The sequence below is a fragment of the Hemicordylus capensis genome, chromosome 4 (genome assembly GCF_027244095.1).
Source record: "Hemicordylus capensis ecotype Gifberg chromosome 4, rHemCap1.1.pri, whole genome shotgun sequence".
NCBI classification, from domain to species: domain Eukaryota; kingdom Metazoa; phylum Chordata; class Lepidosauria; order Squamata; family Cordylidae; genus Hemicordylus; species Hemicordylus capensis.
In genome coordinates this window covers 156764611-156778327 of record NC_069660.1, presented here as the reverse complement: position 1 = coordinate 156778327, position 13717 = coordinate 156764611, and the positions used below count along the sequence as shown (strand labels likewise).

General features: G+C 43.8%; 1 protein-coding gene across 12 annotated transcripts in view; it reads left to right on the top strand.

Annotated features, from left to right (window-relative positions):
• Positions 1-12440, top strand: part of TDRD5 (tudor domain containing 5) — a 67359-nt gene extending 54919 nt beyond the window's left edge. For all 12 annotated transcript variants that reach the window (XM_053244195.1, XM_053244203.1, XM_053244200.1 and 9 more), the window contains 4 exons: positions 730-873; positions 5930-6019; positions 7682-7868; positions 8993-12440. In XM_053244195.1, coding sequence (XP_053100170.1) covers positions 730-873; positions 5930-6019; positions 7682-7868; positions 8993-9234 — 663 coding nt within the window. In that variant the 3' untranslated portion in view covers positions 9235-12440. The remainder of the gene's footprint in view (positions 1-729; positions 874-5929; positions 6020-7681; positions 7869-8992) is intronic.
• Positions 12441-13717: the final 1277 nt, after the last annotated feature.

Here is a 13717-nt window from a genome sequence, read left to right as displayed (position 1 = left end):
GTGTGTGTATGTGTATCAGTGAGGGGCCCATTTTAAAATTTTGTCTCTGGGCCCACTCCAGCCTTGTTACGCCCCTGGAGCTAGCTAAGTGCATCCTACAAACCAGTTTCCCACAATCAGTTGTGGGGTTTTTTTTGCCAGCTGGCCTTGGGCACATACTTCTTGTTAACACACAATACCAACGACTGCTGTCCAGTCAAGCTAAGTACAGGTAATGGTTCCCTTTGTGAATGTGGTTGCTTCTCTGGAGGTATGTCTGGCTTGTGTCTCATAGTGCCTACACAGGTGAACTCCTTGCTTAGGAGAGCCTCTGCCAGCTATACACTGAGAAAAATGTCATCCCACCACCACCACCCACTGAGGGCATGTTCAGATGAACACAGCCCTGCACATACAATAATAGCAAGAATACAGCTGCCCTGACATCACCAGTGGATATGCCGATGCACTCTTGATGCATCCTTTAATCACATGAGGGCATGCTCATCTGAATCGCCCCTCTACACATGCTGCAACAAGGTTTTGGAGTGTATGTAGGGAGACTATTTACCTGAAGTAGCCCCAAGTGGTGTCCATGCTAGTATACATTGCTGCACAACTTGCAGGCCTACTTGTCTTTGTTGCAGTCCTCCAGCTGTGCTTCCCGAGGTAAAATTATCTGTCAGGGTAGGATGTTTCTTCATTACGGCATCACCATATTTTCAAACCATATTTCTCTGATTTGCTTAGCATGTGTTGCCAGAAAGGACAGCACCTCTGAAACCAACAGCTGCTCATCAACTGTTAGATCACACCCAAGAACGTAGTGCTGCTGCACAGACAAGATCCAGATGTCCTCAGATCAAACCAACTCAACTGCATTGTGGCACAGAGGTAGGAAGACCCCTAAATTGCTGTCCACAGTTCCTGTGGTGCTTCATGGTTGGCATGAAACACACCAGGCAAGATAAGCAGGCCAAGATACGCTTTTAGTTCTGTTAGGTCAAGGTGCTTCCATTGGAACATAGGAAGCTGCTGCTTACTGAGTCAAACTATTCCATCTAGAGCAGCACTGTCTAGTTGGACTGACGGTGGCTCTCCAGGGCTTCAGACAGTGTTTTGATTCCTCCCTCATGGTCCTGCCTCTCCCTCACCCCCACCCTCGGAGATTGCAGCAGAAGGAGTTGCTTCACTCATTGCCACTTCCTGCTGGCCAAACCAAACTAAACTCCTCTTGGTTTGGCCTCTCACCGGAGGACCCAGACCCCACCTCGTGACTGACCCTAAATACCACTTTCACCCACACATCCTTTCAAAGTCCTCTGACTTCCTCCTCAGTTTCCTGAGGAATCCCACCTCCTTCCTTGCCTGATGAACCTCCTTGCCCAGCTTCTTCTTGCTGTTTCCTGAAGCCTAGCTCCTCGTATCCTGGGGCTGTTTCAGGATCTCCATCTTGCTGCCATTGTTCCTACTGGCTGCTGCACCAGAATCTGATGGCCCCTGTCGTTGCCCAGCTTTCTCCCATCGCTTTACCAGCATTGTTCACTCTGGCCAGGCTTTGCCTTGCTGCAAGGTGGACCCAAGCAGTGTGTCAGGATCCCCAGTGTTGCTTCCCCCTTTCTGGTAATTCAGGCAGATAACGTGGTGTGGTGGTATCTCCAGTTGTTTTCACACATGCTCCCTGTGTATTCTGTACTAAGATGTATGCACTGGGGCGGTGATGGACTGGTTGTAAGCCATCTTTTGCCATTTCTGCTTGCCATGTAATCAATTATCTCGGTACCTTCACTGGTAGGTGAGTGAGCTTCAGCAGTCTGCTCAGTGCCACATATCCCATCTGTACATCTTGCTGCTCTCTCCACCTGGAACCAAACTCCAACCCTCTTTGGTTGGGGGTGGGACTGTATCACACTAGGAGAAACTGGAAAAGAGACATACTGTAGAAGGTTGATCCACTGATGCTAGGCTTACTGAAATGTGGTTAGCTACTTCTGTGTTCTTTTTGGCTTCTTTGTGGTTGCTAAAATCCCTGCTTTTGCGAGGTCAGATGCTTCTGGATGTTTTACTTGTTCCAAACACTATCTGACATTGTGGGATGGGGCTGGTTTCATCTGCCCTAACTTGGGAGCACAGAATATGCAGTGCCTCACACTATGTTTTAGATACTATCATTTTTCATCAACTGAGTTAGCAAGGGGAAACAAAACAGAAGTTTCCAAAGAGAAACAGTGTTCTCTCCCATCCCAATTGGCTTAACATGGGAATGCAATAGAAACCATCCCTCTGTAGGGTGTCCGTTCATTTTGGAGTGGTTTACCCTGTGTCATATTTTTATTAACATGAATCTATGGAATTCTTTTTCATGGGATGTGGTGATGGCTGTTAGCTTAGATGGCTTTCAAAGGTGTTTAGACAAATTCATGGAGAACAGGTCTATCAGTGGCTACTAGTCTAGTGGCTATTGGCCACCTCCAGCCTCAGAGGCAGGATGCTTCTCAATACCAGTTGCAGGAGAGCAACAGCAGGAGAGAAGGCATGCCCTCAACTCTAGCCTGTGGGCTTCTCAGAGGCATCTGGTGGGCCACTGTGTGAAACAGGATGCTGGACTAGATCGGCCTTGGGCTTGATCCACCAGGACTGTTCTTATTAAAGATCATCACTGGTGAGGGACTATACTTGTGGATATCAGGGTTGGTTTAAAAACTGATTTTTTAAAAAATGGTTTTTGATTTAAAGTGGATTTTTTTAAAAATAAATGGTTTTTAACTTAAATAATTCATTAAAAAATAGAACCTAGGTCAAAGATATAATCATGAATATTAATCATAACTTCAAATTATATTATATGAACATGTTAACAGCCACATATGGGGATGAGAAGTAACAGACTTTGATCAATCCTATTCTGCAGGTGGTGTACATGCAGCACACACAATCAAGCCCTTGCCTCTCCTCCACCCCCTCTCAAAGCACAAAGACAAAGAAGGTCAATAAATAGAGGATTTGTGGCGGTGGATATGAGTGAGGAGGAGGAGACTGGGTATAAATGCATAGGATGGGGAGGGGAATAAAAACAGAAGTGAACAGTACATATTAATACAGTCCTAATGAAATACATTTTCATGACAACAGGCTGTAAAAGAGACCCCATTTGGAAATATTTTGAAGTTTCTGTACTTGTGGATAAGACAAGCATGTGTGTGAAATGCAAACAGTTCGACAAAGAAATGCAAAGCCTGGTTGCCCAAATGAAACAGATTTGATTTTATTATTTTATCTATCTATCTATAAATCATATTTTTACCACCTGATATGTGCATCTCTGTGTACAGAATTTTAAAAGCAAAAAATATAAAAGACTCAAAACAGTCAAAATTTCACAGAATACAAGTAAAAACAGTCTCCTAAAATAAAAATAAATTAAACAGTTCTAAATTAATTTCAGCAAAAAGATTGAGAAAACAGGTGTGTCTTGAGGGTCTTCCTGACGGCAGACAGAGAAAGAGATGCTCTTATTTCAACAGGGAGCATATTCCAAAACCTCGGGGCAGCCACAGAGAAGGCCTGGTCCCAAGTCACCACCAAACGAGCCGGCAGCAACTGTAACTGGACCTCTCCAGATGATGTTAATAGGCAGCAGGGTTCATGACAAAAGGCGGTGTTCTCTTAAGTACCCTGGACCAAAGCCATTGAGGGTTTTATTGGTAATAACCAGCATTTTGTATTTCACTTGGAAACATAGCAGCAGACAGTGCAGTTCTCTTAAAATTGGTATTACGTGGTCCCTTAGGGTTGTCCCAGGGACCAGTCTGGCTGCTGCATTCTTTACTTTTTGGATTATGTACAAATGCAGCCCCCCACAGAGTGCATTACAGTAGTTAAGCCTGGAGGTTACCAGCATATGCACCACTATTTTAAGGCGATTTACCTCCAGAAATGGGCATAGCTGATGTATCAGCTGAAGCTGATAAAAGGTGTTCCTGGCCACTGCCACTTGAGAAACCAGAGAGCATTTAGGATTCAGGAGCACTCCCAAGCTACATACCTGATCTTTCAGGGGGAGTGTTGCCCCATCCAGAACACCAGAATCATCTCTCAGGTCCTAGCCCCCCACAGTCAGTACCTCCATCTTATTTGGAGTCATCTTCAGTTTATCTCTCATCCAGCCCATTACTGCCTCCAAGCAGGCATTAAGGGATGTTAAGCCATTTCCTGATGAGGTCAATATGGAGAAATAGATCTGGGTGTCATCTGCATATTGATAACACCCTGCACCAAACCTCCTGCTTATAGGAAGCTGCTATATATTGAGTCAGACCATAGGTCGATCTAGCTCAATATTGTCTGCACACACTGGCAGCGGCTTCTACAAAGTTGCCGGCAGGAATCTCTCTCAGCCCTATCTTGGAGATGCCAGAGAGGGAACTTGGAACCTAGATGCTCTTCCCAGAGCGGCTCCATCCTCTAAGGGGAATATTTTGCAGTGCTCACACATCTAGTCTCCCATTCATAGGCAACCAGGGCAGATCCTGCTTAGCTAAGGGGACAAGTCATGCTTGCTATCGCAAGACCGGCTCTCCTCCAAGCGGTTTCTCTGTCAGCGGTTTCATGTAGATGTTAAAGAGCATTGGAGACAGTATGGAGCTTTGTAGAACTCCATACTTTAATTCTCGCTTTGCAGAGCAGCAGTCTTCAAGCAACACCATCATCTGGAATCTACCAGAGAGGTAGAAACAGAACCACTGTAAAACAGTGTCACCCAGTCCCACTCTCCTCAGGTGATCCAGAAGAATCCCATGGTTGATGGTATCGAAAGCTGCTGAGAGATCCAAAAGGATCAGCAGAGGCAAACTCCCTCTGTCGATAGCCAATTGGAGATCATCCATCAGGTCAACCAGGGCAGTCTCAACTCCCTAGCCTACTTGAAAGCCGTTTGAAATGGGTTTAGATAATCTGTATCATCCAAAACTGCCTGGAGGTGAGAGGCCACCACCCACTCAATCACCTTGCCGAAGCATGGAAGATTAGAAACAGGTCTTGTCATTAGCTAACTCTGAGGGATCCAGTGCAGGTTTCTTCAAATAAGGACTAATAATAGACTCTAAGACAAGGAGGCATCATGCCCTCCCTCAGAGAAGCATTTCTAATATTTACCCAGACCCTCTCTGATAATGTGATTACCAGATGAGATAAGCCAAGTTGGGGCAAGGGGCAAGAGAACAGGTTGTAGGGCACATATTATGAGATGTGTATTCCTGCCTTCTAAAGATGAAACCTACTTCCTATCTCTGAATATGTATTAAGGTTATATTAGACAATCAGAATGTACTTTTATTAGAAAATGATGATTAAATAGAATCTTCCTGACTAGTTTTTTATTAAAATCGAGTCCTCCTGTTAAACCATTTAAGCCATGATTTAAATCAAATAAACCCTGGTGGATATATTGTGTACCAAAATGCAGGTGAGAGTTTGACCAACACAAAGCATAGCTGGGAGTGCGGTGGTTTGCTTGTTTACACACTCTTATGCAGCTGGGGGTGGAAATATGCTCCAAAATCTGGATGATGATTTAAACTCATCTGATCCTTTTTGTGTATGGTGATAGGTTTCCTCCTCCAGTAAATAGCAGCTTCAGAGGAGATCCCAGCTTGGAACTGGAGGGGGCAAGCAAGGGTAGGAATTTTAACCCTTTCTGTCCTGGATTCCTATTTGCAGTGGCAGCTTCCTTCTTGGAACATAGGTTTATAATGCTCACACTACAATCCCAGTCTGGGTCAGGGCCTCTCAGTCTGCTATTTATGAAAAAGAAAAAACTTGCAGAATCTAACATGTTTAAGCCTAAATCAAGTTTGACCTTGAGATTGCACTCCTCCCCCCAACTTTTTCTTCTTATACTCTTCTCCTGTGAGCACTGCTTGCTTACAGAATGTCTAATCATTTGTGGCAGACTACGGATATTTCTGATGTGGCTGAGAGAACAGAGTGCCCGAGTCCAGAACCTCAGACCAGAATCCTGGACTCTTCTGGAGAGATGGAGGTAAAGTCTTTATTGTTGCCTTAATTTTAGGGCAATTTCTAGCTTAAAGCTCGACAGGTTCTATATGACAATTGGTGGGAGGGACAGCATGTATCCATAACACAAAAGGTAGTTAGTGCTTTACTTCATGGGCTTGTTGAAATTTCTAGTGGATCTTGCTCTATTTTTGAAGGCTCTTGACTTCCAAAGAAGCCTAAGGATGTGAGAAGTCTGCTGACCTTCTATAAGAGGGTTTCCATGATTAAGTGTGTGGTTTGAATCTACACAACCATTTCAATTACCTCTTGTAATCCTTGATGCTCTTCTCCCTTTTCTTGTTGTCTTCCTCCAAATACATTCTTTATATAAAGAGAGCAGAGAGACAAAACGACAACAACCCAATCCATTAGATTTTGTAGTAGGATAGGCAGTTAAATATGTGGGGGTGAGTACATTTGATTGGGCAACTTCTTTGCTAGACCCATAGCTTTCCACTAACATATTGGGTACATCTGGTAGCCTGGCATATTTTGTACTGATAGGCACAAAATGTTTCCTAGTGGCTTTGTTTTTTTAAGAGAGATTATTTTCAGCTGCATTTCAGTACAAACTTAACCATGGTTGCATCCCCTGCATGTGTATAGGCAGTGGCCAATATAGAGGCAAACACTGTATTGATGCACTAGGATTTATCATCATACGATTAGAGAGGGATGATTTTCTGTGAGCTCCCTTTCTCGTTGCAGGTGCCTGTGACTCCTGTAACTATATCCTTGAGGGTTTGGGGAACCTCAGGGATAGTTTCAGGAGGCACGGGTGTTTGCAGAGGCAAGTGGAATTTTTCTGAAAATTGCTGCTCCTTAATTTTTTGGATGATAAACCCTGGTGTAGTGGTGCAGGGTTAGCCTGCAAGTTGGCCCCCATGCTTGCACCCATTCTTGACTATATTTCCTAATCATCTAATAGGACACCCTCTGAATCTAATCCATTCTGTATTTCTCTTAAAGTATTGTATATGGTGTCTGTATATTGTGTTAACTGCATCTTTGTTGTGATGGCCTTTGCCTACAAGCGAATGGAAAAAGTCAATATTGCTCTTAAGCTTTTTGCACCCGTGCTGTGTTGGAAAGTTGGGGTAAGACAGTAAATATGCAACAAGGATTGTACTTGATTGAAACTCCTGATGAATGAGCAAAGAGCAGCTTTTAAAGTGGCGACTCCTACATTTAGCAGGGGGCGAACTGTCCTTCTCCAAGTGCAGCAAAAGGGTTTTTCCAGTGGCTGTTGCTGGTGTCTCCTTTGTGTTTCTTTATAGTGAGCCATTTTGGGATAGGGAACCATTTATTTTATTTTTCCATGTAAACTGCTTTGTGAACTCCTTTTTAAAAGCGATGTAAATTTTTTAAATAACATTGGTGACTATTCTGTAAACACCACAATACATAAATTATTTGTAAAGTTAAACAGACATGGTGGGGAAGTGCAGATTGCTCCAGCTTCCTAGCGCAAGTCCACTGCATGTCGTCTCCACTTCAGTGTTTGCTGCTCCAAATAGCAGTGTGTATGTGGCCAGCACTGTTGCTGTGTGAACTGTGGATCAGCTCTCCAGCCTCTTCTGTTGGACTGTGACAGTGTTGGTCATGTGTATTAAACAGGTTTCTTTCTTGTTTCATTTGTCTGTAGACAACAGATTCTCTTGAAGCGACGTCTGATTCTTTGGCATTGGCATTGGAAGAATTTTACATCTCCATTGCCCATTCCCAGCAGTTAGCAGAACCAAGCCAAATTGACCTGGATGTGAACCAGTTGCCTGCCTGCAGTCCCCAACCTCTTCCATCAGCATCTCCCTTGCAGCTGGAAAAATGCTATGGTATTTGTGCGCTTAGAGCAAAATTGCAATAGTGTACAATCTATTTACATAAATGCTGATGCAGTTGGAATCTTGTTTCTGTTATGATCATTCAACTGTGTAAGTTCTAGAAATGTCTGTGCTGTGTCCTGCTTGGCAATCTGTGTGGTGAAATGTGTACCTTGTCCTCTAAACTGGGGGCTGTAGTTGTATTGGCCCCAAACAATGAGGCATACAAGTGACAAGAGAACTACCTGGTTGACTAGACTGTGACTTATGAACCACATTTGAGGTGTAGATATTCTGAGGTAAAATTTAAGATGGAACAGGTTCTGGCATACCAAGCCCTCATGCTCTGGGAGCCAAAGCAACGTTCTGAGTGCTAGTGATTCCAGAAGGGTTGACATTTGAATCAGTTTGGTGAAATGTGGGGAGAGCAGTATGGAAATTACTTGCCTTGTGTCTTGACTACTTTTAAAATGTATAGCCTATTCCACAACTCCTTAATTGCCTCATGTATTCTGTGCGTATGGTTGGGTGGGGCATGTATAAAGGCCCAATTCACACTTTATTGCAGTGGCATGAGAGCAGCTTCCTTATGGAGAGTGGGAGGGGGAGGGCTGCCATGTGCGCACGCACTACCTGGGTGAGACAAAGTGTGAATGATGTGGCTCTTTTCCCTCATAAGCATTGCCTACCCCTAAGGGGATGGATATATTAAAGTGGAAAGAATGTATAATTTCCCCCTTGCATGTGGTTCTAACGTACAGAAGTTACCAGATTGATGTAGGAAGAATTCACAGAGGGGTGGCTCCAGTATTAGTTCTAATTTTTTTTTCATCTGTGTGTGGAATGAGTTTTGTTCTGGGCGGCAGTATCAAGGCAGTGTGTGTGCATGTGCATTAAGAGTGGGGCCTTCCTGATTCAACCTGAGCAGGATCGAAAATTAACTGAGTGGACATTAAAAAAACCTGTGAGCGTGCATGTGCGCACACCTCAGAGGAAATGCTGGGTGGCTCTCATGTTCCTTCCATAAATGGCATGAACCCAAATGTGACTTGCCTATAGCTGTATTAGAGCAAGACACTAAATCTCTTTCTGAACCACATAACTTCTGGATCACCCTCCCTCTTTTTACTATGCAGGAGACACTCATTCAGAGAAGAAAGTAGAAGATGTCTGCAGTTCTCAAGTTGCCTTGCGCACCACCAGCCACTGTCCTGACCAACGAGAGAGAGGTCACAACGCCTTAGTTTTCACTGCTGAGCTTCAAAGTTCTTCAACATTCTGTGTCCCTTGTAGCCCTACAGTAGCCTTGGGAGCCTCTGCACGTTTAGCCACATCTGGTGGTTATTTCTCCTTTAGTCTGAGGAAGATGAAGATCTGAGGAAAGCCAAGGAGTGGCTGGATGGCTTTCAGAAGACTCACTGGTCAAAGTCCTGTCTCATTTGAGGCAGCCTTTTAACTGCTTACAACCCAGTTTCAATTTGGACTAACCATTGTGATGAGTATTATGTGGAAGTATGTTCTCTCTGTTTGTATATTCTGTTCTTGACTTTTCTATTAATATAACGGTTTCAAAAATAATCATTAAGCTGTCTTATTTGCATCAAAGTTTCCAAGTAGTGGTTAGTAAGGTATTGGTTATTGATGGAAGTTCCTCAAACAAGCAAAAAACCCCTCTGGTCTAGAAAGTCTTGTATGCCTGGGGAAAAGGCTCCTTCTGCTGGAGTATTTCTGCTCTCACTCCCATGTCTGAAAATGACTTGATGGCTAGACGACTAACTTAACACAAGATAGAGCCAAAATGCTGCAGAGTAGTAGAAAGAAACCTGTAGTTTCTACAACACAAGAAACATACTCTTTTGCATATTCTCAGTTTGGATCAGGAGGACATGAACAACTGGGAATACCAACGCCCCGCCCCTGGAATGACAGGATTCTGTCCGCTGCCTGTGTCGAGAAAGAAGGCCTTGGGCTTGAGTTATTGCTAGCCTTTGTAGTGACTCTGTCCTTTTGATAAAGAGGGAGAGAAGCAGTAAAATAATGTCCTGTCTTTCTCCCATGCTTGACCTCAATCTAATTAGCTTAGCTTTGAGGGAGCTCAGCACCTCTCCTGAGTACAGTCGCAGAGGCAAACAACTCTGGGGCTTTTCATAAAGGATGGCTGGTACACACATGTGACTCAGTTGAAGTTCAGAAAGTTTCAAACTGCATCCCTTTCACCCCGGGAGTCCATGTGCAGGAATTCCTTCAATATGATGGGCAGCATCTTGGAGGGCCTTGAGTAATTCTACCAGGCCCCAGGTTTCCTTAGACCATTGGGTTCTGTAGGTGGGTAAACTCACCCAGAGCTTTTTGCTTTGGTTAGGGGCCTAATTGTCTTTAAAAGAATAAAGATGGCTGCTCATAGATTTAAGCTTAATTAGAGCCGAGAGATGCATTTCTACCCACGGCTTTCTAACACTGGGGCTTGTGCTCCTCCCAGTGACCTAAGAAGAGGTGCCACTATAGTTGCCAACATCACTGGGAAGTATATAGAAGGCAAGGTTCAAGAGATTTCTAGCTTTTCCATGGGTCTTTGCAATGAATCTCACCCAGCCGATCGGGTGGGATTTTGGCCCATGAGTTAACAGTCAAGCCAGATCCCTATTGGGTCTGTGAAGTTGCAGCACTTGCTAGTCATGTTGATCTCTAATTAAGCACTTGACGAGAATGGATGTCCTCTCTGGGGAAGGAGAGGGGAGATAACACCTGGCTGGCTAGTAGGTTGTGATCCAGAGGTTTCAGAGGGGTGAATCTGTAGGTTGTTATCCTAAAGAAAGAGTGAGAGAAGTTCACTCAAAGGTGAAAAATCCTAATTTTTAGCTCTTTCTCAACACTTTTTTTTTTTTTTTGAAAAACCATGAAAAGCTATTTGTATTTTCAGCTCTTTCCTCAACTAGAACTCTGGGACAAGAGTTCTAGCAATCCTGTTTTCTCAGAAGTTTTCCTTTTTGCCCACATGGGGACCCAATGTGCCATCATGGACCCAATTCAGGGATCCCCAGGGCCTCCACAACATGGTGTATACAAATAAATATGATGCACAGCTTTTTTTTTAAAGTGGACAATCCACCTGGTCTATAGCGAGGGGCCAGACTGAGAGCAGATCCAGAGATTGACTTGGGTGGTGGTAGTGGTGGTGTCTGCAGTCTAAGTTTCAAAACCAGGCTCAGACTACAAGTGAAGAATCTTCCGTGAGTAGTCAGAATCATGCCTCTCTTCATCCTCTTTCTACATTTTGTTTGTGATTGCAGTCCTTAACCTTCTGTATGTATCTGCAACTGAATAATGAAAGGAGTGTGTGGGGGAAATATATATATAAAACATTTTCCTCCTTAAACCTGTGTGTGTGTGTTGGTGGCCGTGGAGTTATTTGAGTGTTTCAGTAGAGGCTGTTGGGGTGAGCTAGACTCTAGTTCTAGTGAATGAGGGTATGTGGGAAATGAAACACTGCCTGTCTAAAGTGCTGTACCTTTTCCTTCAACTTAGCAGGTACATTTGTTGATGCGATGCTTAGAAAGAAAGCTCTGCAAGTTAAACATGTTGTTAAGTTGGCCCAGAGCAGTGCTGCAGCAATTTTAAGACTCCATCATGCCCAGGGAGGAAGTTTCTTCCCTGTGGCCATTAAATTATTATCTGATAAACCATTAGCACACTCTTACATGGAGCACAACTGGGCCCATATTCTAATTTTGGCCTGCTTGAAAGAGTTCAAGGATTCCTCATAGTTCGTTTTATCACCCCTATATGTGTCGCAAATACTGTATTGAGAGTGGATGTAGGTATGATTAGAGTTGAAGCCAGAGTTTGGATGGCCACTATTTTCTTCTGGCTTAGGCTCAATCTTATCCTTGTAGGACTGACACCTTTAATTATGTTGTATAATTTTCAGTCTGCTTGGCAAAAGGGGATATACAACGCAAATAGCTCTCTTATGACCTCTCTCCTGATTTTTCTACTCTCTGGGCCATGAAAAGTCTAAAGAATGTAATCCAACAGCATATATTGGATACTGAACTGCAGAGTGATTTAAGTTTGCTGCCTAGTTCCTGTAGGTGGCTGAGAGAACTTTCTAGACCTGTACCAGCATCCTAGCCATCAATTCTCATCTACCCAAAACATCGCCGGGCTTTTTCTAGGGCTCGTCTTAATGCCCTTCCCTCAGCATTATTAGAAGGCAGATTCCAGTATTGCAATGCCAATGTCCTCGTGGCTCTGGTGAGATTGTCAACAATGCATGTTGGTCTCCGATGTTGCTTTTATTGTGATCTTGAGGCTAGACTTGATTTAACCAATATTATTGAAATTTCCAGGTCACCTGGATGACTTTCCTGTTAGTTTTTCTTTAGATGATAGACACTTCTCTCTGATTTAAAGAAGCTAAATTCTGCTTTTTAGCTTCTAGGGATCGTTGTTTTCTTGTAGCTTCCACTTAGACAATATTGGTCAGAAATGTACAAATTCCTTGTGTATCTGTAAGTGTGTCATCTTCTTTTCTGTTCTGTTGCTGGTCATAGACCGTAATAAAGATCTGACTGACTGATTCAACACTTTAGAGAAGGTGTTAATGGTAGGTAATAGGAGTTGTTTAATTCATACCTCCAGGAGCATTCCAGTTGAATGGGAAAGGTGCTTGCTAATGCTATCATGGGCCTCCCCTCACCCCCAATCATACTTTGCTTTTTCACGTGGAGCCAAATATTGATACACTTTGCAGTGTGGTTGCCATTTCCCAGAGTCTAGACTGGAGCACTGAGGCACTGAATGTGGGAGTCCCCTAAGCTCTTGTCATTTCCTGCCAAATTCCTCATGCCACTCAACTGACATTTTTCACAAATGTCCCAAATCTTCAGTAGGTGAACGGCTTACTCCCTGCATTCTTATTACCATAGCCTTTCATGACTGTTTTCTGACTGATGTGTTCTTATGGCTCACCAGGAGATTGTTGGACCTTGTAGTCAATATTCAGACTTTTCTCTGCATCTTGGTAAGTGGTCTTCTTGTTCTCTCATTAGTTCTCTGCTGTTATATAGGATGGCTAAATGGAACTTCCATGTTCAGAGGCTGTTAATTCTGAGAACTAGGAACTGGCTGTCTTCATGTCCTGCTTGGGAGTTTCTTAGAAGCATCTGGCTGGCCACTGTTGGAGACGGCATACTTGCATGAACCTTTTGATCTGATCCAACAATGATAATTCTTGTATTTCAGCTTCTGGCAGCTAGATGGCACTCAAATACAGGACACTAGCTAGAGGTATGTTGACTGCACAGTACTCACTTGACTTTAAAGGTAAAGTGTGCCATCAAGTGGATTTCGACTCCTGGTGCCCACATTTCTTTGGTAGAATACAGGAGGGGTTTACCATTGCTGCCTCCTGTGTAGTATGAGATGTTGCCTTTCATCATCTTCCTATATCACTGCTGCCAGTGGGGATTCGAACTGGCAACCTTCTGTTTTGTTAGTCAAGCATTTCCCCACTGCAGGACTTAAGGTGTTCTCACTTGACTTTAGGATGCTACAAAAGTGTGTAACACTAAAGTAGCACTATCCAAGTGATCCAATATCATGGATGTTGTACCATTACATAAGAATAGCCCTGCTGGATCAGGCCCAAGGCCTATCTAGTCTAGCATCCTGCTTCCAACAGTGGCCCACCAGATGCTGCTTAGAAGCCTACAGGCAAGAGGTGAGGGCATGCCCTTTTACCTGCTGTTGCTCCCCTGCAACTGGTATTTAGAGGCATCTCGCCTCTGAGGCTGGACATGGCCTACAGCCACCAGACTAGTAGCCATTGATCAACCTGCCAACCAAGCTAATGGCCATCA